Below are 26,127 nucleotides of genomic sequence, written 5' to 3' on the forward strand. Positions count from 1 at the left end.
ACAACTCATAATTATGAATACAAACTGCATGCCTAGATTGGCCAGATTTACCACTATGAGATCCCTTATACCCTGCATTTTTCCCAGGCCACGTGCTTCTCCTCCATTGTCCTTCCACCTCTCTCTCCTCGTCGTCCTCCTCTCTCTCACTAAAGGCTCAGGATTTTATTGGTAAAAATAAGCAACAGAAGGAGGAGGAGAAGAGAGAGAGAGGCAGATGTAAGTGTCTCTAGCAGTCTCAGGTAGTTATTCATATCAAGGTTAGGTAATTGGGTTAACAATTCTAATTGTGTGGGCCTCTTGTGTATTGAGTATTTGCTAATATATAAATCTATTGGATAATCTTTAAGCATTAAGAGTCTTCTTTCTACCGAATACCACATGAATGATGGTTGTTGTCTGGGATTGAGCTAAATACTATGAGGGTGGCGGAGTTACACCAAGGCCCATGTCTAGAACCAAGGACGCCATGGAGTTGACTGGTAGAAGCAGCAGCCACGCCAATGTTTCATGGATCCTGGGCTGGTGCCACTGGCCATTTGGTGCCACCGATAGTGCTAGAGCAGGAACATGGTGGCTGCTGGGAGCTAGCTGGATTTGCTGTCTTTTCTAATACCTCTCACAACAAGGTTTCATTCCTGTGTTTCTTTTTTCTTTCCCTTTTCTATTTCTTTTGTAATGCTGGAGGTACTTTGAGAGTACTCTGCCACTAACACTCTATTCCCTGTCACTTGTGTGCAACAAAGAAATAAAAAATGAAGGAAAATTATGGGGCCTTTCTGGCCAAAGGGCATCACTGACATGAAGCATGATATGTGATTATAGGAAGGCATAGACAGGAGAATTAAGAATTTGAGGCTAGCATGGGCTGCAAAGCATTACTCTATCTTACAAGGAAGGAGCCAGGGGGTAGGGGAGAGAGGAAGAAAGGTCTGGAAAGTGGGATGCTATTCAAATGACAAGAAGCCATCAGGTAGACTTAGTGCACACAGAATTCCAGAACCAGGGAGACAGAGGCGGGAGGATCAAAAGTTTAAGGTCACCCTTAGTTACATGGTAAGCTTGAGGCTAACCTGAGCTATGAGAGACCCTGTCTCAAAAACAAAATAAAACAATGGAATCCATAATCATGTAGGAAACAGCTCTAGGTGTGTCTGTAAGGGTGTTTTCAATGAGGTTTAACTGAGGAGGAAAGACCTGCTACTAATACGGGCAGCACCATCCCTTGGGCCGAGGTTCCAAATTGAATAAAAAAAAATTTAAAAAAGGAAGGAAAAAAAGGAAGGAAGAGAGAAAGGAGAAAGTGAATTGATCACCAGCATGCATCACTCTGCTTCAGTGTGATCAGATACCTTATCACCAGGTCTTTTTGCAAACTGTGAGTCAAAATAAACTCTTCATTCTTTAAATTTTTTCCAGGTATTATGCCATAGTAATAAGAAGAGTAACTAATACAATGCTCTTATCCCCCTCATTTACCTTGAATGATGAGCTGGAAGCTAGTATGGATGTTAGATAGCAAGGTACCTCATTCATTCCCAGCCGTCTTGTTCCCATAATGACCCCAACAAAGATTGGATGTGATCTACCCATTGATCCTCCATTATTTCTCTCTATGCAAAGATAACAGCATATAAATATGCATCCTGTCTCTCACTTTTGTATACAAAGTGTAGATTGTCTACACACTCCTCTTCCCTGACCCCATGTGTCACTTGATACCTGAACAGCTAGCTGCATGTCTTTTCGTATCATGCATGCATAGTCTTGTTGTTTGTTATGCCACATAGAGAATATTGCAGATATTGACAGTTTCCTTCTAAGGTTTGCCCTATTTTGCAACCCCAACAGCACCATGAGAGCTCCAGATCCTCTGAGCTTTGCCTGCAGAGTGCCAAGCTCTGTACCTATTAGCTAAGCTCAGAGACAGTATCTCTCAAGTGTGATTTTTTTTAAACTTACTGATTCCTTATAAGTTTCACATCATGCACCTCACTCCCACTCACCTCCCTGTCCTCTTGTATCCACCCTCTGCCCTTGCAGCCTCCCCCTCAAAAGGAAAGAAAAAAACAACAAAACAAAGCTTAGAAAATATCTCATTGTGGAAGCTCTGATGTGTTACAGTGTACCTCACAGTATAACCTTTTGCCTACACATCTTCACTTGCAAATGTTCATTGCAATGAGTTATTGGTCTGGTTCAAGGCTTCTATGACACTATCAATATTAGATTTTCACAGGGATTCCTACTAGTTATCCTGTTGTTGCCCTGTGTCATTGAGATCTTGCAGCTTTGGATCCACAGGACTGGCCATTGCAAGTGCTTCAGCAGTTCATAGATGATGTAGATTTTGGGGTGGGCCAACTCAAAGCCCTGGAACTGGGCCTGAGTGGTAACTGAGCTGATCAGCTTGCTGGTTCTACCATATTCATACCACCAGGGTAAGCTCTCCAGAACTGCTCAGGCTATATCACCCAATGCTTGCATCAGCTGGAGGCAGGGTCTGTTCTCCTGCTTTTATACCCCCAGGATGTTTCACCTGCACCTACACCTCCAGAGCAAGTTTCACTGTGCTACCCAGCTCATTTTCCTAAGTGCTGCAGCTGATGAAGAGTTGGGCCAGTTTTCCCTCTCATGCCCTTGGGCTGTCTCACCCTTGCCTTCACTGTCAGGGCCAGCTCCAATGTGTTGCCTTGTTGAGGTGTAGGACCTACTCTCCCAACTGCTGCAGCTGGTGAGGGGTGGGGACCGCTCACCAGCTCTCCTTTACTGTCTCAGGTGGTGAGGGGCAAGTGGGCAGAAGTGTACGGTTTATATATATCTTTATTTGTTTTGAAATTTTATTTATTTGTCGGCTTGCCTTAATAATTAATTTGTTTGTTTATTTGAGACAGGGTTTCTCTACATAGCCTTGGCTGTCCTGAAATTCACTCTGTAGACCAGGCTGGCCTAGAACTCAATAGAGATCTGCTTGCCTCTACCTCCCCAGTGCTTGGATTAAAGGTGTGTGCTACTACCTCTCAGAGAAGATTTGTTTATTTTTATTTTATGTGTATAGGTGTTTTGCCTACATGTGTATTTGTGCAGCATGTACAGTGCCTGCAGAGACTGGAAGAGGGTAAAAGATCCCCTGAACTGGAGTTATAAATGGTTGTGAGCACACTGTGTGCGCTGGGAACTGAACCCAGGTCCTCTGGAAGAGCAGCAAATGCTCTAATTTCTGAGCCAGCTGTCTAGATACTGTTTGTTTTTAAATGAGGTCTTATGTTACCCATGCTGGCCCTGAAGTCATTTATGTAGCTGAGGATGGCCTTCAATTCCTGATCCTCCTGCCTCTACCTTCCTAGTGTGGGGGACTATAGACATGCACCACTATGCCAAGCTTTGGTGATCTTTTTGTTTGTTGTGTTTGAGTGTGTATGTGTCTGGGTGTGAATATTATTGTCATAGTGTGTATGTAGTCAGAAGACAACTTGCAGGACTCAGTTCTTTATTTCTATATAGGGGTTGTAAGAATCAAACTCAGGTCCTCAGACTTGGCAGCAAGTGAATTATCTTGTCAGCCTCTCCAAAAAATTTTTAGATTTGTTTTATATGTATGAGGGTTTTGTTTACATGTAGGTAGGTATTCACGGAGGCTAGCATAGGATGTTAACTTGAGTTACAAATGGTTTTGAGTTACCATTCAGGTACTCAGAACCAAATCCAGGTTCTCTGCAATAACAATAAGTGTTCTAAACCAATGAGTCATTTCTCTAGCCCTCTGTCTTAAAAAAAAAATCCAGAATCTAGGTATCTTCCATATATGAGGAAGAATAGTCTTTGTACCATCTAATATAAGCATATAAACATTTTCCTGGTTTTTCATGTATCTTAAGATACATGTTCCTAAGAACAACATCCTGATTCATTGAAACAGTGTCTGTAATTGAACTCAATACTCATTGATATAGCTACTCTAGCTTACTTGTTCTGGAGATCCCCTGTCTCTGCCTTCTGAGTACTGGAATTATAGGAGAACCATACCCATGCAGCATTTACATGTGTGCTGGGGGTATGAACTCTGTTCTTCTTGCTTATATAGCAAATCTTTTATTCGCTGAGCCAGATCCTCAACTCAGAAAACTTAAGAAAAAAAATATTTTTCCTGGTTGTCCTTTTGGTCTTATGGTTTCTACATTAGAAAGATCTTCTGCAGCCCCTTGTTCCTGTGGAGGCTCGATGACCCAGCATAGGGGATGCTAAGGTGCTGAGGCAGGAGGGGGTGGGTGGATGAGGGAACACTCTCATAGAAGTAGGGGAAACAGGAGAGGGGATGAGGGTTTAATTGGGAAGGGGATAACATTTGAATGTAAATAAATAAAATAACCAATAAAAGAAAAGAAAAAACAAAAAGATTTTCTGTAATTCAATATTGTAAAGGAAGTGACTGATGTACTAATAATTATCCAAGAATAACCCCTGCAGACTCACTCTCTCTCTTTCTCTGCCTCCTCTGTGAACCTAAGTGTAATACAGTGGTGAAGCACTCTACAGCTCAGCCCAAGCCCACCCCTGAATATTTATTATATATTTCTGCCCCCTTGGGTTTCAGAGGTTTGTTTCTGGTTTCTTGTTTGTTCGTTTGGTCTTTCTTTGTAGGTGGCCTAGATTCCAGGTTTGAACCATCATGCTTGGTTTTATTTCAGGTTGAAAATTAAACTAGATGTATATATGGTGAAAATCCAGGAAGTGAGTCTGTGAAAACCCAGAAGGGTAACACCTTAGAAACAGGGTTATACTGACTTGTAGTAAAAGCTTTCTAGATTTGCTCTACCAAAGCTTAAAAACAGAGCTAAAGAGAATAATTATGTGCATCTAATAACAACCTGCCAATGTCCTATACTTTTTTTTTTTAAAAGAAAACAACAAATCCAGACATTCAAAACACAGAAGAGTCATGAATGTTCAGCATGTAATCAAGAACTATCATATATTCAAAGATCCATTGCTAGAAGAAATATAGGCTAAGGGAGACAGAATTTTAAAATATAAAATTAAAAAGAATATAGAGAGTCAGTATAGAACCATACACCTTTAATAGAAGCACTCAGGAAGTAGAAAGGCAGGAAAATTGGGAGTTCAAGGCAGCCTTGGCCACATAGTGGATTCAAGGCTAACCTGGTCTTTGTAAAACCATGCCTTAAAACCTCCTAAATGAATAGATAAATAATTTAAAAAGCTGGGCATAGTGGCACAAACATGTAATCTCAGTACTCAGAAGTCTGAGGCAGGAGAATCACTATGAGTCTGAGGATAGCTGGGGCTACATATTGATATCCATATTGTCAGGAAACAAACTATGGTAAAGATGTTTGTCACCAAGCCTGATAACTTGAGTTCAATCCATGGGACCCACATGATGGAAAGAACTGACTCATGCAAATTAAGTTATCCTCTGACATCCATATGCACACTGTGGCACATACACACACACACACACACACACAGAGAGAGAGAGAGAGAGAGAGAGAGAGAGAGAGAGAGAGAGAGAGAGAGAGAGACCTAAATAAGTAAGTAAAACAAAAGGGAGCTGGGTGTGATGGCGCATACTGGCAATCAGAAACAGGTAAAAATATCAAATAAATAAGTACATACATACATACATACATACATACATACATACATAGGCTAGAGAGATTGCTCAGTGCATAAAGCACTTTCTGTGCAAGTGTGAGGATTGGAGTTTCAATCCCCAGAATCTACATGAATGATGCCTGTCAAGCATGGCAGCCCACCTAGAATCATAGTGCAAAGATAGGACCCCTGGGGCAAGTAGACTAGCTGAATTGGCAAATTCTCTGTTCTCATAAGAAACTCTGCCTCAGAGGCCAGCCTGGTCTACAGAGTGAGTTCCAGGACAGCCAAGGCTATACAGAGAAACCCTGTCTCGAAAAACCAAAAAAAAAAAAAAAAAAAAGGTGGAAGGAACATGCTTGGGGAAGACATTTGACATTGACCTCTGGACCCCACATTTGTGTGCCCCCCACTCATGAAAAACATACATATACACATGCATGCTTACCACATCCACATGCTACCCCCCAAAGGGCTGAAAATATAACTCAGTAGTAGAGCATTTGCCTAGTATGCCCAAAGCTCTAGGTTCAATCCATAGTATAGAAACTAAAAAACAAAACAAAAAATCAAGACAAGCCTAGGCTATACACTATCTCAAAACAAGACATCTGGAACTTGTGGTTCATGCTTGTAATCCCAATTACTCTTGAGGCTGAGGTTCGATCACATGTTTAAGGGCACCCTGAGCTACAAAGTGAGTTTAAGACCAATCAGGGCAACTTATCCAGACTCTATTTTAATGTAAAAACTAAAAAGAAGAGCCAGGTATGATATTAAATACCTCTAATTTCAGAAATTGGAAGGCAGGAAGATTACTGAGAGTTTAAAGACAACCTAGAGTATTGGTCTACATTCCAGTTAATTACAGAGATACATTAGAAAGTGTCTTAAAAATCCTAAAAGAGGGTTTTAGGAGATACTTGAGCAGGTAAAAACCTTTGCTTTGTAAGCATGAGGAAATGAGTTTGAATTCTCAGCACACATGTAAAAAGTAAAGCATAGGCATACATGCATCCACAAACAACTTTGGGGAAACAGCAACAAGTGACAATAAGTCAAAGAGCGAAAGAATAAGACATCAAGTGTTCTGCTCTGGTCTCCATGCATGTGAACAAGGGTACAGATGCTTTCCACATTCATGTACTCACAAACATGAATACAAAAAAAAAGTGCAATCTCAATTTTTGGAATGGTGGTAAAAGTAGAAAGAGTAGGAATTCAAGAACAGCCTGAGCTATATGATCATATCTATAAACAAACAAACAATGCATAGAAGTGTTTCTAGTAATGTCTTAGTTAGGGTTTTACTGCTGTGAACAGACACCATGACCTATGCAACTCTTATAAGGATGACATTTAATTGGGGCTGGCTTACAGGTTCAGAATTTCAGTCCATTATCATCAAAGTGGAAACATGGCAGCATCCAGGCATACATGGGGCTGAAGGAGCTGAGAATTCCACCTTTTGTTCCAAAGGCAGCTAGCAGAAACTGACTTCCAGGCAACTAGGACGAAGGTATTAAAGCCCACACCCATAGTGACATACCTATTCCAACAAGGCTACACCTCCTAATAGTGCCACTCCCTGGCCCAAGCATATACAAACCATCACAAGTAATATGCAAACAGCCCAAAGAGGAAAGAATCAAAAAATTTGTCAGTTGATGAAAAAATAAATAAAATGTGGCTTACCCATGCAACAGGATATTATTTGACCCCAAAGGAAGTCTTGATCCATGGTACAATTCTGACAAAACTTGAAAATATTAAATAAATGAATGGATATAAAATATTTATATTGTATAATTCCATTTACTTGAGATATCCTTAAGAGGCAACTCCACAGTCAGTAAAGACATGATCTTGGGCATATATGAGGGGAATTGAGATTGATAAGTAACTGCTACAGAGTTTCTTTTAGAAGTGATAAAAATGTCTAGGAATTAGATAGCAGAGATGGTTGCACATCTTTAAGATTATATTAAAATGCCACTGAATTTTCTGTATACATCAAATACATGACTTATATGAAAAGTGAATTATAACTCAATAAAATGGTTTACAACAGGAAAAAAGAGGCTAGAAAGATGGCTCAATGGTTAAGAGCACTTGCTACTGTTGCATAGATTTGAGTTCCTAGCACTCGCATCTAGCGGCTCACAACCGCCTTTAACTTGTAGCTCTATGGTGTCTAATGCCCTCTACTGGTCTTCTTGGGTACATGCGCGCGCACACACAGCTGTACCCGTGGAAAATACCTGTAATTTCAGAACATGGGAAGGTGAAGCTAGAGGATCAATGTAAGTTCAAGGCCAGCCTGGGCTACAGTAGAAAGCACTATCTCAAAGCAACATGGAAAAAAATGCATATGTGGTGGCACAGACCCATAATGATCCCAGTATTGGGAGGATGAAGCAGAAGGGTAGTCAGTTTGAGGTCACTCTGTACTAAAGGGAAAAGAAATTAAAGAAAAAAAAGAGAGAAAAGAAAGCAATGGAATTAAATTAAATCAAATCAAATTAAATTCAGCAGATTCAGAGTCATGGTGACTTGCTGAGGAAAAAAACTAGGTGAAAATGGTTATAAGTTGCAGTACTCCAAGCTTCTTGTTGAGTATTTGCAAGTCATTAGCCTACCAGTTTATGAACCACTGGGGAAAGAGCCCTGAGTTAGGTTTTGATGGGCCTGCCAAAGCAAAATCTTTCAACTTTAGCAGGTGGCCCCGGGCTTCTGGAGGCGCGCGCTCCAGGCCCAAGGGGGTGTGGCGCGGCCCCGCATGGATTCCAGGGTTGCTGGAGGCAGCTGGCGAGGAGCTGGGGGTATAGAGAGGCCCGCGCCTAGGACTCAGCCATTGAGCGAAGGGGGCTGTTTTCAGGAAGGGATCCCCAGAGACCCATGGAAGGCTTGCTCTGTGCACTAGAGTCCTGGGCCCCAAGGACCAGCGGCCTCCCCCTCCCTCGACGCGCTCTGCTTCTTAGCCCCCCCCCCCCCGCCCGCCCTCTCTGGGAGTCCCCTCCGGGTGTGGTGGTACGGTCCGGGTTTAAAAGGCCCAGGCGGCCGCGGGCCAGCCCAGTGTGTGGGCGGTGGCGGTTGCAGATTTTGCAGCGTGCGGGGTGAGGCTGCGGGGCCACGCGAGGGGGCGGCTGTAGGGCACGGGGGCACGTCCACGTGGCCACGGGTGGCCACCCCGAGTCAGCAGCGGTGGAGGGACAGGTGAGTGGTCGCCATCCTTAAAAGCCGTGCGCCCTGTGCGCCAGTAGTCTGCTAGATGGCAGAGGTTCAGACAGCCTTGGGGTCCAGATGGTTTCTGGGGTCAGGCCCTGTCCCTCCCTGCCTCTCGAGACCAGGCTTGCCAGGCACTCCGTGCCCGAGCGGGAAGAGAAAGCCAACTAGATCTTAGTCCCACTGGTTGATAGAACCCTTTTGTAGAGGAGGAGCAGCCTGTATCAACTAAGGTATCTGTGGGTGTGCCTGGGGTGCCCCCAATTGGGGCAGGACTGGCTGGGTTCATAGCACAGAGGGGAGCATTGTGGAAGAGCAGGCTGTGGACCTGCATATCTGTATGGCGCTTTCCTCATTATAGAGCTCTTTGCTGCCAGGGCTGTAGCAGAGGGGCTGGGTGCGACTGTGATGCCTGAGGTTGCCAGTTAGAGGTGGGGGCTGGGGTGGGGTCTTGGGCTGCAAATGACGACTTTCCAAATCTCCTTTCCAACCTGTCCTGGCCAGTTCCTAAAATTTGGCTTTCTGCAGAGTGTACAAGAGGTGAGAGTAAGATGCAGTCCCTTTTCTCTTTTGCTTTCCTTTCTTCTCTGGTTGTTGCATGAGGGGTCTGGGATGCAGACCCGACAAAAGAGCCCCAAAGAGCCGATCACTCTGAACTGAAACTTGGCACTTTCAAGCTGGAATTGCTCCATGTTCTAGAAAATGCTGGCTTTTCTTTCTCTTTTCTGTGGCCCCCACCCCACCCCCATTCTGAGTCCCTCCTGTGTCTCTTGGGAATTGGGCACTGAGAGGGTAGCACTGAGCTTTGCCCCATTGGTTGCAGAAACACTGTTCTGCTGTCTTGCAGCCTGTGGCTGGCTGGGTGTGGCCTGGGGGGTGAAGTGCCAGCATTGGCCCTATTTGTTTAGGGGAGGGGATAGTGTTCCATATCCCTAAGGCTTCAACTGTATTTGATGATGCTGGTTTCTACATATAAGACTTCTGGTACTCTCGAAAGTGGGTTAGACCCTCTGCCAATATCCCTGTGTGACTAACCTTTGGCTCTTCAGGGAGAGCCACACAGGCCTGGCTGAGCATTTGTCTGCCTGTGTCTGAGCAAAACTTGACTGATGTCTATCTCAGAGAGAGTCTTGGCTTTGTGTTGCAGTTGAAAGGCCAGACAGCAGTCTCCTGGATAGGCAGCCAAAGCCCTCAAGGGGAGAAAGCACCTGAGTCCATGAGTTGGAGATGTACTGGCACTGAAACCAGCCTCAGGCCTTAATTCTCTAGAGCTTTTCTCTAGGACTCCTGTGAGCAGTGCCACTCACAGAGAAGCATCCCTGACCCCAACTTATGATTGTTCTTTCCCTGCGTTTCTTGGTTAGGGTTAATGTTAGGGTCCCAGTTCTGGGAGAACCTCTTACCCCATCTTTTCAAGCATCTGGCTTTGATGCCTCCTTGGGTGTGGCCCAGTTAAGACAAGGTCTCTTGGCTTCTTTCCAGTACAGGAGTGGGGGATGATTGATGGCCTATAAGCTTGCCTATGCTTGTCACTCATTCATTTGCCCTATTAGAGGCCCCTCCCCTCTTTCAGCCTCAGTCACCATCTGGGGCTCTATCATGTTGGATGAGTTGCCCTGCCCCTCTATAGCACTGAACCTGGCCTGCCACAGTTACTGGGCCAGACTGGGCAGAAGGAGGGAGAGTAGCTTGGGCCTGGGGCATCTGACTCCCACTTGCTGTCTCTCCTCAGGCCTGTCCCTCGTTACAGCTGCTGGTCATGCCCACTGTCTGCCTTCTCCCATTGCTATTCTTCACCATAGGAGGGTGCCTGGGTAGCAGCAGGCCGTTTCGTACCTTTGTGGTGACAGATACCACACTGACTCACCTGGCTGTGCACCGCGTGACTGGGGAGGTGTTTGTAGGTGCCGTGAACCGAGTTTTCAAGCTGGCTCCAAACCTAACTGAACTACGGGCCCATGTCACAGGGCCCATTGAGGACAATGCTCGCTGCTACCCACCCCCTAGCATGCGTGTGTGCTCCCATCGCCTGGTGCCTGTGGACAATGTGAACAAGCTGCTCCTCATAGACTATGCAGCCCGTCGTTTGGTAGCCTGTGGCAGCATCTGGCAGGGCATCTGCCAGTTCCTGCGTCTGGATGACCTCTTCAAGTTGGGTGAGCCCCACCATCGCAAGGAGCACTATCTGTCAGGGGCCCAGGAGCCTGATTCCATGGCTGGTGTCATTGTTGAACAGGGCCAGGGGCCTAGCAAGCTGTTTGTGGGCACCGCTGTTGATGGCAAGTCTGAGTACTTTCCCACCTTAAGTTCCCGTAAGCTCATCGACGATGAGGACAGTGGAGATATGTTCAGTCTGGTGGGTGAGCCTGTTGGTTTTATCCTCTTTCCCCTGCTTCTTATGAGCCCAGGTCTTATTCAATCCTTTCTCTCGGTCCTGGCCCTGCTTCTTAGGAAAACTTTGGTTCGAGAGAGAAATTTATGACCCTTCACTGTCACATATATGTAGACCAGCTGTTGAGGACAGGAAGATGGGCAGAGTTTACCTGTGGAAAGTCTGTCTATAGAGAGGCTAAGGTCACTTTGCATTCTGTAGCATGGATTCCAGTAATTGTCTAGGTGGGGCAGATGGGAGACCACAGGGGAAGCCTTTGGAAAACCACATTGTTGGAACAGGGTTGGGGAGTCAAGATGGGGTGGGGAGCAGGGCTTTATCCCACTCTCATACTTTGCTCTAATCTCCAGGTGTACCAGGATGAGTTTGTCTCTTCTCAGATCAAGATCCCTTCAGACACACTGTCCTTGTACCCTGCCTTTGACATCTACTACATATATGGCTTTGTCAGTGCCTCCTTCGTGTACTTCTTAACATTGCAGCTGGATACCCAGCAGACGCTGCTGGATACAGCAGGCGAGAAATTCTTCACATCCAAGATCGTGCGCATGTGTGCAGGGGACTCAGAGTTCTACTCTTACGTAGAGTTCCCTATTGGTTGCTCCTGGCGTGGTGTGGAGTACCGCTTGGTGCAGAGTGCCCATCTGGCCAAGCCAGGCCTGCTATTGGCCCAGGCTCTGGGTGTGCCAGCCGACGAGGATGTCCTCTTCACCATCTTCTCTCAGGGCCAGAAGAACCGAGCCAACCCACCTCGGCAGACCGTCCTTTGCCTTTTCACCCTTAGCAGCATTAATGCCCACATCCGGCGTCGAATCCAATCATGCTACCGTGGGGAGGGCACGCTGGCCCTACCCTGGCTGCTGAATAAGGAGCTGCCCTGCATTAACACCGTGAGCGATTTGCTTGCCCTGCTGTCCCTGTGCAGGATATGACAGCTCTATGGTCTTCTGCCCTTCTGCTGAGTGGCTGTCTGTCCAGTCGTAGGCTTGGCATGGTCATGGGAGTGGCAGCTTAGTTTTGCCACCTGCTCTACCTTTCCAAGCCTTACTCTATTTTCTTTTCATTGGTCAGTGTCCTCTTTGGATACTGCCATCTTCCTTTTCCTGCCTCTATATTCATTCCCACCTTTCTCCTTGCTCTATCTCAAGTCTTACAGGGCCAGGCTTCTCCCTCCTTCCCCCGCTTTCCATCCCCAGTCCCATTTTCCCATGGGGTCCTAGGGGAAACAAACTGTCAAACATGTCTAGAGGGCAGTGGCTTCCAGGTTCTGCTCCTTTAAAGAATGTGAAATCTGGTAGCATCTGTCTAGCTTGAACTCTCTCATCCCTCCTATGTCACCAGCCCATGCAGATCAATGGAAACTTCTGTGGGTTAGTGTTGAATCAACCATTGGGTGGCCTACATGTGATTGAGGGGCTACCATTGCTCGCTGATAGCACCGATGGCATGGTCAGTGTGGCTGCCTACACCTACCACCAGCACTCTGTGGTTTTCATCGGTACACGCAGTGGTAATTTGAAGAAGGTTGGTCCTAGAACCCTTGTTTTATGGGATTGGGGATGTTTTTCACACTATGGGAAGAAGGGCTGAGGGACAGAATGTGCACACGAGCCTGGAAAACCCTGAATAGGGTGTGATAACTTCCCAAGTTAGGCTTCAAGAACTGAATCCTGTTCTTTTGGTGGCTCTTCTGCCATCTACCTTCACCAGCATTATTTTGGCTGAATCAAAGGTAGCATTTGTCTTAATCTAAGGCTATGGTTGTTGGAGCTATAAGCCTGCTAACTGAGTAAAGGCTCAAGGAAGCCATGTCTGGCCAGCTCAACTATAATCTAGAAAGTCCCTGGCTGAAGAGCATGCTCTAGGTGCAGGGAGCTATGGTAGCATGAAGTTGGTTTGTCATTTTCTCTGTCCTGGTCTTGTGGCTCAGGTACGGGTCGATGGCTCTCAGGATGCCCAACTATATGAAACGGTCTCTGTGGTGCAGGGCAGCCCCATACTCCGAGACCTGCTCTTCAGCCCTGACCACCGACACATCTACCTCCTGAGTGAGAAACAGGTGGGCCCGTGATGGGTGGTGGTGGGTGGTGGGGCAAGGATGGGCTGTGTGCTGATGTGGCTGTCCCCAGGTGAGCCAACTCCCGGTGGAGACCTGTGAGCAGTATCTGAGCTGTGCTGCATGCCTGGGCTCAGGGGACCCACACTGTGGTTGGTGTGTGCTACAGCACAGGTGAGGGAAGAGGGTGTGGGATGTGGGGCAGCAGTGGGCTCCCTGGGGTCATTATCTTGGGAGACAGAGGATTTAGGAGGACCTTGCCAGCTGGACAGGAGCCAGCCACATTTGCTATACTTTCCTTCACCCACCTGCCCATTTTTCCCCTGCCTTGTACCTTCCCCGCCCTCCCTTCTCCTCCACTTTCTCCAGCTAATGAGCGGAACTTCTACCCTGAGTGACGTCCCTTGGATCTCAGGGGATGAGGCCAAGGTACACTGTTGCCTGGCAGTATGAGCTGGGTATGCTGTCCTCTGTCCTACCTCAGCCTCTTACTGCACCCTCATCTGGGCCCTCCTGGGACAGTGCTCGGACTGTTCTGGCCTGTTCCCAAACAGATGCTGCCGTGAAGGGGCCTGTCCAGGTGCCTCTGCCCCATATGGCTTTACAGAAGAGCTGAGCAAATGTATACAGGTGCGGGTCCGGCCCAATAATGTATCAGTTACATCCTCTGGGGTGCAGGTAAGTGACATAGAGGATACCTGGCCCTGTATATGCTTCACAAGGGAGGGTGCACCCTGCTCTGAACCCTCTGCCTCCCCCAGTTGACCGTAACCATGCGCAACATGCCAGACCTCAGTGTGGGTGTGAGTTGTTCTTTTGAGGAGGTGACTGAAAGTGAGGCTATTCTGCTGCCCTCTGGAGAGCTACGATGCCCTTCACCATCCCTTCAGGAGCTCCAGACACTTACCAGAGGGCATGGTCAGTGGGATGGGGCAATCTGGGGTGTTGTGGGGCAGGGCAGGATCCCAGACTAGTTGGTGATAGCCATCTGGCTTGCTGCAGGGGCCACTCATACTGTGCGGCTTCAGTTGCTCTCCATGGAGACTGGTGTCAAGTTTGCTGGGGTTGACTTTGTCTTCTATAACTGCAGTGCCCTCCAGTCGTAAGTACCTGGTCCAGAATCTGTCCTTAGCCTTGGAGATAGTAGATAGGTGCTCTGAAATATATATAAAACTTGCACTGTAACTTTCTCTAGGGCTTCAGGGGTGAGTTGTTGGGTTTTCCTGCTGTCACCACTTCTGTCCAATCCTGATGTGCACTATATAGCTTGGGCAGGTTCTGCCTGCCCTCTTCCTTTGTTCCCCAGTGTGTCTTTTGGGTGGGTGATACAGGTCGGTATGACTTCTGTTGTTTCTGAAACCACTTCCCCCTCCAGGTGTATGTCCTGTGTTGGCAGCCCTTACCCTTGCCACTGGTGTAAGTACCGTCATATGTGTACCAGCCACCCACACGAGTGCTCCTTCCAGGAGGGCAGGGTCCACAGCCCTGAGGTGAGGTGGTGCAGTGCACTGTGCAAAAGGCTGGGTTCCTTGGGGGCTGGCCTCTCACATTTTTTGTTTGATCTCCCATTTCCTTGGGCCTGGAGAAAGGTGGGTAGACCAGTATGCCTTTAACAGGTATTTTCCTCCCAGGGCTGCCCAGAGATCCTGCCTCGAGGGGACCTCTTGATTCCTGTGGGTGTCATGCAGCCTCTAACTCTGCGGGCTAAGAACCTGCCACAGCCTCAGTCAGGACAGAAGAATTATGAATGTGTGGTCCGTGTACAGGGGCGGCAGCATCGGGTACCTGCAGTGCGCTTTAACAGCAGCAGTGTGCAGTGCCAGAATGCCTCGGTGAGACCCAGAGTTCAGGGTGGGCCAGCCAGGAATAATTGGTTTTGTTTTGTTTTTGTGTTTTGTGTATGTGTGTGTGTTTGTAATATTTTACTGTATTTTTTTTATACTTACTTATCTGAAAACCTCTAGTTGGCCCTGGCAGGCCCTTCTTAGTCTTTTTATGAGGAATTCCTAAAGTGGGCAAGGATTTTGGTCATCTTATTTGTACTCATGTGGTTCCATTTTTTTTTTTTTTTTTAGTACTTCTATGAAGGTGATGAGTTTGGTGACACCGAACTAGACTTCTCTGTGGTCTGGGATGGAGATTTCCCCATTGATAAGCCTCCTAGCTTCCGAGGTGAGGGGTGACATGGGGCCAAGGAGCATGGCTCCTGGGGCAGGATTGGCACTACTGGGGGCAAGTCTGGAGGTCCTAGAGCCCCCTGCTTTTCTGCCATCGCCTGCTCCATCAGTAGTCTTCTGTGCCTGCAGCCCTTCTTTACAAGTGCTGGGCTCAGCGGCCTAGCTGTGGCCTCTGCCTCAAGGCTGATCCCCGATTCAACTGTGGCTGGTGTATCTCGGAGCACAGGTGCCAGCTGCGGGCTCACTGCCCAGCTCCCAAAAGTAACTGGATGCACCCAAGCCAGAAGGGTGCCCGATGCAGCCATCCCCGAATCACCCAGGTTAGCTTCACCTACAAATCCTACCTTGCTTATAGGATATGTTTGAGTCTGGCCTGATCTTCTTGCCTCTTATCCTGCTTTGCAGATTCATCCACTCACAGGACCGAAGGAGGGTGGCACCCAGGTCACCATTGTGGGTGAGAACCTGGGCCTCACTTCCCGTGAGGTTGGCCTTCGAGTAGCTGGTGTACGTTGCAACTCCATTCCCACCGAATATGTCAGTGCTGAAAGGTGAGTGTGGCTATGTGAGCACCCTGTCCTTGTTTATCACAGCTGGTCCTGACCTTCTGTGACTCTTAGGATCGTATGTGAGATGGAGGAATCGCTGGTGCCCAGCCCACCACCTGGGCCTGCTGAGCTATGTATAGGTGATTGTTCTGCTGACTTCCGCACACAGTCCCAGCAACTCTACAGCTTTGTGGTGCGTGGTCTAACCTGCCCTTTCCCTATCTGGGGATATGTGGAGTGGCCCTTGAATCAGGCTGGCTTCTGCTTCCTCTCAAGGGCTGCTTCTTCCCCAGACCCCAACATTTGACCGTGTGAGTCCTACTCGGGGCCCAGCTTCTGGGGGTACTCGGCTCACCATCTCTGGAACTTCTCTGGATGCTGGCAGCAGGGTCACAGTGATTATAAGAGATGGAGAGTGCCAGTTTGTGAGGTGGGCCTGAGCACAAGCCATCTGGAGTTGAGCATTGTATGGAGGGCTATGGGGGCAGGGTAGCTGAAGGTGCCAGGCCATCTGTTTCAAGCCTACCTGCTTACCTGTGTAGGAGAGATGCCGAGGCAATTGTGTGTATCTCACCTGTCTCCACCCTGGGCCCCAGTCAGGCCCCTATCACCCTTGCCATCGACCATGCCAACATCTCCAGCACTGGAGTCATCTATACCTACACCCAGGATCCTACTGTCACACACCTTGAGCCCACCTGGAGCATCATCAAGTGAGACCCTGAGGAAAATGGGGTTGAGGACTGAGTTGGGGCTTTGAGAGTCTTGGGGTCTTACCTGTTACTGGGACCTTGGGGCATTAAGTGGCTCCTCCTTCCTGAACCCTCATCAGTAGGGGCTACAGAGTTGTCCTGCCCATATAGAGCCTGGCACCTGCTGAATGAACCAAGGTCAGAGGCTCTGAGCTCTCAGAAAAACCTTGGTAACTTCGGGCTGGGTGGGAGAAGGGAGGGAGCCTTAGACCTTTACCCATCTCTGCAGTGGAAGCACCTCCATCACTGTGAGTGGAACCCATCTGCTGACGGTTCAAGAACCCCGTGTACGAGCCAAGTACCGTGGTATTGAGACCACTAATGTGAGTGGCAGGTTTCTACCCCTGTCCTACCCTTGCTACTCCTGGCTTCATGCACTGAGGTGATTGCTGTTGTCTTCACAGACATGCCAGGTGATCAATGACACTGCAATGCTATGTAAGGCCCCTGGCATCTTCCTTGGGCATCCTCAGCCTCGGGCCCAAGGCGAGCACCCTGACGAGTTTGGCTTCTTGCTGGACCATGTGCAGGCAGCCCGCTCTCTCAACCGTTCTTCCTTCACCTACTACCCTGATCCCAGCTTTGAACCACTTGGGCCCTCTGGTGTGCTAGATGTCAAACCTGGTTCGCATGTTGTATTGAAGGTGCTGGGGATAAGGATAGGGAGTATTAAGGAGGGGAAGAGCAGAGAGCTGGAGTGCTTGACTGTTTATATGTGGGTTATCCACTGCTAGGGCAAGAACCTGATCCCTGCTGCAGCTGGCAGCTCCCGCCTCAACTATACAGTGTTGATTGGAGGACAGCCATGTGCACTAACTGTCTCAGATACTCAACTTCTGTGTGATTCCCCCAGCCAGACAGGCCGGCAGCCTGTTATGGTGGGTATGGGCTCAGGAGACCACCAGGGCAGCCCTGGCTGTGCATGGGAGTTGGTTCACCTCGAGCTTGCCCTTACAGGTGCTGGTGGGTGGCCTGGAGTTCTGGTTGGGCACTCTACACATCACTGCTGATCGGGCACTGACCTTACCAGCTATGGTGGGGCTAGCAGCAGGGGGTGGGCTCTTGCTGCTGGCCATCACTCTGGTGCTGGTCGCCTACAAGCGAAAGACTCAGGATGCAGACCGCACACTTAAGCGGCTTCAGCTACAGATGGACAACCTGGAGTCTCGTGTGGCCTTGGAGTGCAAGGAAGGTGCCTAAAGCAGGGGGTGTACCACATAGTGTGAGAGCTGAGGGACTTCCCTGCCTCTTGCTTAACTCACTCTACCCTTTTCTTCCCCAGCTTTTGCTGAGCTGCAGACAGATATCAATGAACTGACAAACCACATGGATGGCGTGCAGATCCCCTTCTTGGACTACCGGACCTATGCTGTGCGCGTGCTTTTCCCTGGCATTGAGGCTCATCCAGTGCTCAAGGAACTGGATGTGAGCCCCCTCTCTCCCCAAAGCTTGTCCATGTTTTGTTTCCCCTAGAGCCACCACTACCTACTCTCTGAGACTCCCTGGTCCCCACAGACTCCCCCCAATGTGGAGAAGGCCCTGCGCCTATTTGGACAGTTGCTGCACAGCCGTGCCTTCCTGCTCACCTTCATCCACACTTTGGAGGCCCAGAGCAGTTTCTCCATGCGTGACCGTGGTACTGTGGCCTCACTCACCATGGTGGCCCTGCAGAGCCGGCTTGACTATGCCACTGGGCTGCTCAAGCAACTGCTGGCTGACCTCATAGAGAAAAACCTTGAGAGCAAGAACCACCCAAAGCTGCTATTGCGCAGGTATGTAACTGTCTTATTTGGCTGCCCCCACCCCCACCCCCACAGCTCACTCTTCCATTTCCTGCTTGGGTCCCTACCTCTGTTGAAGCCTCACCCTTGTCAGGCCAGGACCTTAGGACCTATCTCTTACCATAGGACAGAGTCAGTGGCTGAGAAGATGCTCACCAACTGGTTCACATTCCTGCTGCATAAGTTCCTGAAGGTGTGCTTGGGTGGGCTGGCCTGCAGGGGAGGAATATCCAGGGGTGGGAGCAATTGATTGATAGGTCAGACAGACAGACAGCTATGCCCCTAACCCTGAGTGTAGGAATGCGCCGGGGAGCCACTCTTCCTGCTGTACTGCGCCATCAAGCAGCAGATGGAGAAAGGTCCCATTGATGCCATAACAGGCGAGGCCCGCTACTCCTTAAGTGAGGACAAGCTCATCCGGCAGCAGATCGACTATAAGACCCTGGTGAGCATGGGGCCATGTGAGCAGGAAATGAGGTGGAGGAACCTTGCTTAGGAATCATGCTGAGGTTCCTTCACTCTTAGACTCTGCATTGTGTGTGCCCGGAGAGCGAGGGCAGTGCCCAGGTCCCTGTGAAGGTTCTTAACTGTGATAGCATCACCCAGGCCAAAGACAAGCTGTTGGATACTGTGTACAAGGGTATTCCATACTCTCAGCGCCCCAAAGCTGAGGACATGGACTTGGGTAAGGTCCTTCCCTTTTCTCCTAGCTCCCACCTATCCAACCCTTCCCAGGGAGCTCTCATATTCTGTATCTGAGCTCTGTTCCTTAAAAGGAGTGTGTCTAAGTCCTTGTGGGGGTGAATGTCCCTAAGAGCTGACTATGGCCTGCAGAATGGCGCCAGGGCCGCATGGCCCGAATCATCCTCCAAGATGAGGACATAACTACAAAGATCGAGTGTGACTGGAAGAGGGTCAACTCACTAGCCCACTACCAGGTGAGGAACTTAGAGCCTATTCAGCCCCAGGGACGCCTAGGAGCAGTGGCCAGGTCTCCTTCCTCCCATCCCTTATCCCTGTACTCATGAGTGCTTCTCATAGGGCCTTGGTTGCCACTGTACATGTATATACTGAAGAGTCTGAATGAATGGTGGTCCCTTGGCTCCTTCTGTATCTTTGGACCTCCAGGTGACTGATGGTTCCTTAGTAGCACTGGTGCCCAAACAAGTGTCTGCCTATAACATGGCCAACTCGTTCACCTTCACCCGTTCACTTAGTCGCTATGGTAGGTATTCACATTGTGGTGGCGTTTCCTGGTCCTGTGCCCTTTAAGGCTGTATTTTAGGAATCCCCAAGTAGCTGTCTTGATCTATTTGGAAAGAACTTCATTTTTTTTGGGCTCCTGAGTGATCTTCAGTTCTATAGAGCCTAATAGGGAGGGGTGGCAAGGATAGATGGGTCCCACAAAGGCTCCTAGGCTTCTGGAAGAGAATGGAGCAAGAGGGTGTGGGTAATGGCCAGAGCCTGTAGGGATTAAGAGTCACATCTCTCCTCTGCCCTAGAGAGCTTGCTCCGTGCTGCCAGCAGCCCGGATAGCCTTCGTTCCAGAGCACCTATGCTCACACCTGACCAGGAGGCGGGCACCAAGCTGTGGCATCTGGTGAAGAACCATGACCATGCTGATCACCGAGAGGGAGACCGTGGCAGCAAGATGGTCTCAGAAATATATCTGACAAGGCTTCTGGCCACCAAGGTGTGGGCCTGCCCCAGGCTCCCTTGGTATCTGCATAGACACCTTCTAGCCCAGTCTTAGCCATGAGATGAGCTGGTCTTAAGAGGCAGGGGCCACTTTCTCAGGACTTTTGCAGTAGGACCTCTAGGCCTGAGGTCAAACGTAGGTCCATTTTAGGAATGTTGGACCTTCAGGGAAGTTCCTTACTGAGCTATTGTGCCCCTGTCTGTGAGATTTGGGGAACTTCCTGACATGGTTTCTTTACTGTCACTCATAGGGCACATTGCAGAAGTTTGTGGATGACTTGTTTGAAACTGTGTTCAGTACAGCCCACCGGGGCTCAGCCTTACCCTTGGCCATCAAGTACATGTTTGACTTCCTGGATGAACAGGCTGACCAGCGCCAGATTAGTGACCCTGATGTGCGCCACACCTGGAAAAGCAACTGGTACTTTTTGGTTTCTAGCTGCTGTTGGCTCTTCTGAGGGTGGGTGGGAGGAAGAGGCTAGTTACTTAGCCAAGCCCCCAGGCCAATGTAGACAGGTTGACTGGCAGCTGAATAGCCTTCCATGCAGGAGGGATGGACCAGTGGTATGACCTGGAACTGAATATGAGTATATAGAAGGTGAGTGCTGCAGGGTTATGCAGATGGGAAGTGCTAGTCTAGTACTGGATTGGCCATTTTTCTCTAGGGTCCTGTACGGGGTAGAGACACTGATGGCTTGGCACAGGTGGAGACAATGGAAGTTTCAGGGGTGGAGGTTGAGGACAGAAAGCCATCTATTCTTATTTCTCATTGCCTGAGTTCAGCAGAAGGTTAAAGAAAAAGCCATTTACCCTAAATGTGTCTCTCCTATTACTTCAGGACAAGACATAAGCTAGCCAGACAGGAATAAGGTGTGAAGGAAGGCAGGAAGGGGGCACATGGGGCCATTAGGGAGTCTCAAGTGTATGTTCCTCTGTTCAGTTTGCCTCTGCGTTTCTGGGTGAATGTGATCAAGAACCCGCAATTTGTGTTCGACATCCACAAGAATAGCATCACAGATGCCTGTTTGTCAGTGGTGGCACAGACCTTCATGGACTCCTGTTCCACCTCAGAGCACCGTCTGGGCAAGGACTCACCTTCCAACAAGCTGCTCTATGCGAAGGATATTCCCAATTACAAGAGCTGGGTGGAGAGGTGGGCCCTGGGATACTGCTGTGTGTGCCTGGTGGCAGGCAGGAACTGCCTAAACAGCCTGTCTGAGGCTGGCCAGATACAAGAAAAAGCCTCAGAGGCTGGCCAAACACTAATAACATGAGTTTTGGCTTTTGTGACATGTGCATAATTGACTTACCCAGGGTCTCTATAGGTACTACCGAGATATCGCAAAGATGACATCCATCAGTGACCAGGACATGGATGCCTACTTAGTGGAGCAGTCCCGCCTCCATGCCAATGACTTCAATGTCCTAAGTGCACTCAGCGAGCTCTACTTCTATGTCACCAAGTACCGTCAGGAGGTACGTTGATGTACCTCATGGATGCCCAGTTGCATGGCTCTGATGATAATGCAGTTAGGAGCAAAGGTAGGGAGATTGATGCATTGAGAAACACAAGCATTTGAGTAAGATGGGCATCTTATATCTTGTTTACAGTCCAATCTTTGCCTAGGGCCTGCATGGGCAATAATTTCCTTAAATGCTGGGATTTAAGGAATACAGAAGAGAAACCACTAGCTAGAGTATAGAGATCCCACTGGATAAGTTATAAGACTAGAAAATTACAATGGATGTATTCCAAGCACTCATGTAAAAATATTGGATGTGTGGCATGTGTCTATAATCTCAGCATGGGTGCTGGGGAGTGGTGAGATAGGCAGATTCCCATAGCTCATTAGCCAACCAATCTAGCTAATCACTAAGTTCTATGTTCAATGAGAGATATCAAATAATAAGATGGAGGGGATGGAGAGATGGCCCAGCAGTTAAGAGCACTTGTTGTTCTTCCAGAGGACCTGAGTTTGATTTCCAGCACCCACATGGCAGCTCATAGTCCTCTAGCTCCAGTTCCAGGGAATCTGGTCTCCTGTGGCTTTTGTAGACACCAGACACACACACACACACACACACACACACACACACACACACACACACGGTGATGGTATGTATATACATACATACATACACACATACACATAAAATGCAGGCAGAACACCTATATACATTTTTAAAGGTGGAGTATGATAAAGACACCAGGTATTGAACCTCTAGCCTCCACACATATGCTTGTGTATCCATATGTACACCTGTACACAGACAAATATAGATGTGCATGGAAAATCAGGTACACTAAAGATAAAGCCCTAGACAGGCATGGTGGTACACACCTATTGTTCCAGCACTCAGGAAGCAAAGGCAGGCAGATCTCTGTGATTCAAGGCTAGCTTGGTCTACAAAGCAAATTCTAGGACAACCAGAGATACATAGTGAGATACTATATAAAAAAAGGAGGCCGGGCAGTAGTGGTGCATGCCTTTAATCCCAGCACTTGGGAGGCAGAGGCAGGCGGATTTCTGAGTTCGAGGCCAGCCTGGTCTACAGAGTGAGTTCCAGGACAGCCAAGGATATACAGAGAAACCCTGTCTTGAAAAAAAAACAAAAAACAAAAAAAAAGGAGCTCACCAAGGGCAATCAAGGGGCTGTAGAGGCGATCTGGCCAAGCACAACATTCTGGGCAACTCACAGGTCAAAGAGGAAAGAGAGAACTGGCAGGGAATGGGGAGGGAACCCAAGAAGTACTTGGTGGAGACAGCCCCCATATCCTGAGGATGTAATGGCCAAATTTGCCAAAGAGATATTGGAGTTTGGGTTAGGATGGAACAGAATTGATAACAGCAAGTGTTGCCCACTTTCCAGAGAGGCTACACATGAACTATGATAGAAGAGTTGGTGATGGTATTTGTAGTCAAGGGGAAGTGGGTGGTTTTGCTGAGAGGTTAGAGGTTTGGAACGTGAGGCTGGCACAGGGATGGAAGCCAGTGAGAGGGAAGAGCACTTCTGGGAAGCAAGGGCTTTATGCAGAAGTGGGGCCCTGCCTTGGAGTCTTGCTCCAATGGATCATTATCCTCTAGATCCTCACCTCGCTGGACCGAGATGCCTCTTGTCGGAAGCACAAGCTTCGACAGAAGCTGGAGCAGATCATCACTCTGGTATCCAGCAGCAGCTGAGTGGGGAGATGGTGAGGAGGGGGCTTCTCACTTCTGAGCCATCTTCCCAGTCAGGGGAGTGTCTGGCTCTAGCCTAGGTCTCCAGGGCTGAGACCCAGATCTGGTTGGTGTTGTTGGGGAGGTTACCGAGCCAAGATGCCCCATCACACCTGGGCCCCCTTCATTAGTGCCTTGTTTTGGGCCCTGCAGGGGGAGGGGATGACAGGACCAAGCTCCCCCCACCAGCAGCAGCAATATTCCCACCCTCTTGCCCTGGTGTTTCCATGTCAGGAGAGCCCTTGCCCTCCTTGCCCTGACATCCTACCCACCTATTTATTAATGTAATTCTACCTTAATTTCCATATGTAAATATATATGCCCCATGGGATGTTACTAGCCTCACAGACCTCTTTAGTTGATCTGGGTCCTGTTGACTGTTTCCTGTTCTGGTTCCTTTGTGACACTGTGAGCCTTGGCTCAGCCTCTGGCATCTCACCTTTGCTGTGTCATGCTCCACTTGTCCTAAGAAGAGATCCTCAGTACCAGCAGCAGGATGATGCATCTGAAGCTGCCCTCAGATTGGCCAGGCAATGTCCCTCTTCAGATATCTCAGGAGTCAGACCACATTTTCATGGGGCCTGTTGTCTTTGAGAGAAGTATAATTAGGCTGTGATTGGGCCTGATGTGGGCCTGGGCCTCTGGGACATTCCTTGTGTCCCTACTGCCAAATTTCTTCAGTGTTGTAGGCTCTTGCCCTGAACCCTCTCAGCCTCAGCTGCCCCATCACATGCCCATCCCTAAGGGCCAAGGTGGCAGTGCCTTACTGTTTTGTGTTTCCTGCTTCCTCTGAGAATTCTGGCCCTGTCTGATGGTCCCAGACCCCCAGTCCACTCTTTTTTTGTTGCATGAGTTTTTCTTCATTGTTGTAATTTTTCCTAATTAAATGTTGGGAAATGGGGTCAGTGCATGTCTTTGTCTTTGGAGAAAGTAGACCTGTTGGGCTGTGGATGAACTAGATTCCCACTGTGGGGAAAAATGTAACTTGATAAGACTTCTGATGATTCGAGGAAGGCCATGACCATGTACAATCCATTAGGCAATCCTTGTGGCTCTAGCTTCAAGGCTGAATAAATCTGCTTCTTTTTCCTTGCATCTACTGTTTCCACTCAGATATTCCCATCTCCCTGCTTCTGCCCTGCCCCTTTAAAAGGCCCATTAAGTTGGAGACAAAGAGATACTATTAAGAAATAAGGCACATGTCCCCATTGAGAAAAAGAAAAACTTCAGTGGGGGTTGGAGAGATGGCTTAGTGTTTAAGAGCACCAGTTATTCTTCCACGGGACCCAGGTCAATTTCTAGCACCCACATAGTGGCTTACAATCATTTGTGACTTCAGTTCCAGGAAATCTGATGTCCTCTTCTGGCCTTCTCAGAACGAGGCATGCACATGGTGCACAGACATATATTCAGACAAAACACCTATACACATAAAATGAAACTAATTTTAAAAACCCTCTCTAGTGGCTGCAGTTGTACCTAAAATTCTGAAGATGTGGCAATTCATTGGACTATAATTACCATTGTACTCGACCTACCTGTGAATTACCCCCATCACTTGTTAGATGGTGCATATGTGGTCAAAGGGATAGCTTGAGACTGAGGAGTTGGGCTTATTGATAAAAAGCTTTGCCATACATACTTGAGGACTGGAGTTGGACAGTCCACCTGTAATTACAGCACTCACAGGCAGAGACAAGGGTATACTGGAACAAGCTGGGTAGCCATGCTAATCATATGGACAAGATCTGGGTTCACCTGAAAACCCCTACCTTATTGAATAAAGTGGAAAGTGATAGAAAAAGGCTCTCAATATGAACCCCAGGCATGCATGCATATATATATATATATATATATATATATATATATATATATATATATATATGGTACACCCATAAACACTGGAACATGCATATATATACACATAAGACAAAAAACCTATAGCTTGCTCTTAGTACTTGGAAGGTGGCAGCAGGAATTCAAGGAAAAGCCTCAGATAAATGCTAAGCTCCAGGCCAGCATGGGCTACATGAGCCTCTGTTTCAAAAAACAAGATGAAAACTACACCTGGCATGTGGGATTTCTTTTGGTGGTGGGGAGGCACCTAGAGGGTAAAAAATTGTTTTGCAACTGTGGCTGTGTCATAAGATCAAGCCAGTTAACAATCGAGGAGTGTTGAGGGGGAGAGGTTCTTGAGCTCCTACCTGTAACTGGGGAGCTATTAAGAGTGGGTGGCTTTTTGGGGGAGGGAAAATCGGTTTTCTTTAAGGGCATGGCCCTTCATAAGTCAGCCATGCTCCAGTGGATTGCCCCACACCCAGGAGTACATTGGAAGCACAAATTGGTCTTGAGTTATTTTTAAAAAGAAGACAACATCAGGGAGTTAAGGAAGGAGTAGTGGATCTGGGAAGAGTTAAGGGATGTTGTGTCCCTTACTCTGCCTCAACGTTTTGGTTGCTAGGTGCTCTGGTCAAGAGAGATAGTGTGGCTCTTGGGGCAAGAGACTCGAAGAATGGAGACAAGACAGAGTGTGATTCAGTCTCTTCTATTTTCTCAAGTCTCTCTATTGAAGGGAATTGTGAGGTGTTTATATACACAAGCAGGAGAACACAGGTGAAAACACTTTACCACGTGCACCATACAGCTGAGGTCACTAAACAGCAA

The 26,127-nt window shown here is 48.1% G+C and overlaps 1 protein-coding gene across 4 annotated transcripts; it reads left to right on the top strand.

Moving 5' to 3' along the window:
* The first annotated feature begins 8,705 nt into the window (after positions 1-8,705).
* On the top strand, positions 8,706-24,558 carry Plxna3 (plexin A3). Of its 4 annotated transcripts, XM_076918827.1 has the most exons (34): positions 8,718-8,832; positions 9,346-9,381; positions 10,574-11,197; positions 11,584-12,123; positions 12,575-12,757; positions 13,164-13,292; positions 13,363-13,463; positions 13,844-13,967; positions 14,051-14,207; positions 14,292-14,391; positions 14,665-14,779; positions 14,921-15,121; positions 15,365-15,461; positions 15,596-15,786; positions 15,872-16,017; positions 16,087-16,207; positions 16,308-16,444; positions 16,557-16,727; positions 16,996-17,089; positions 17,171-17,410; positions 17,501-17,644; positions 17,724-17,958; positions 18,049-18,191; positions 18,282-18,538; positions 18,674-18,740; positions 18,846-18,992; positions 19,073-19,232; positions 19,382-19,485; positions 19,676-19,772; positions 20,050-20,240; positions 20,497-20,666; positions 21,186-21,398; positions 21,571-21,721; positions 23,332-24,558. In XM_076918827.1, exons 3-34 carry the CDS (start codon positions 10,601-10,603, stop codon positions 23,425-23,427), a joined length of 5,619 nt encoding a protein of 1,872 aa, XP_076774942.1. In that variant the 5' UTR covers positions 8,718-8,832; positions 9,346-9,381; positions 10,574-10,600; the 3' UTR covers positions 23,428-24,558. The 4 variants fall into 4 exon arrangements, with proteins under 4 accessions (XP_034341673.1, XP_076774943.1, XP_076774944.1 ...); XM_034485782.2 differs by lacking the exon at positions 9,346-9,381 and having other exon boundaries at positions 8,706-8,832; XM_076918828.1 differs by lacking the exons at positions 9,346-9,381; positions 21,186-21,398 and having other exon boundaries at positions 8,706-8,832.
* The last annotated feature ends 1,569 nt before the right edge of the window (positions 24,559-26,127 follow it).

This window comes from Arvicanthis niloticus, chromosome X (genome assembly GCF_011762505.2).
Source record: "Arvicanthis niloticus isolate mArvNil1 chromosome X, mArvNil1.pat.X, whole genome shotgun sequence".
Taxonomy (NCBI): domain Eukaryota; kingdom Metazoa; phylum Chordata; class Mammalia; order Rodentia; family Muridae; genus Arvicanthis; species Arvicanthis niloticus.

Bases quoted from the DNA above. Each gene is read 5' to 3' on its own strand.
- Plxna3 (XM_034485782.2), top strand. From the start codon at position 10,601: ATGCCCACTGTCTGCCTTCTCCCATTGCTATTCTTCACCATAGGAGGG. The intron at 12,124-12,574 runs GTGAGCGATTTG...CTATGTCACCAG, and splicing joins AGCTGCCCTGCATTAACACC to CCCATGCAGATCAATGGAAA. The intron at 14,780-14,920 runs GTGAGGTGGTGC...TTTTCCTCCCAG, and splicing joins GCAGGGTCCACAGCCCTGAG to GGCTGCCCAGAGATCCTGCC.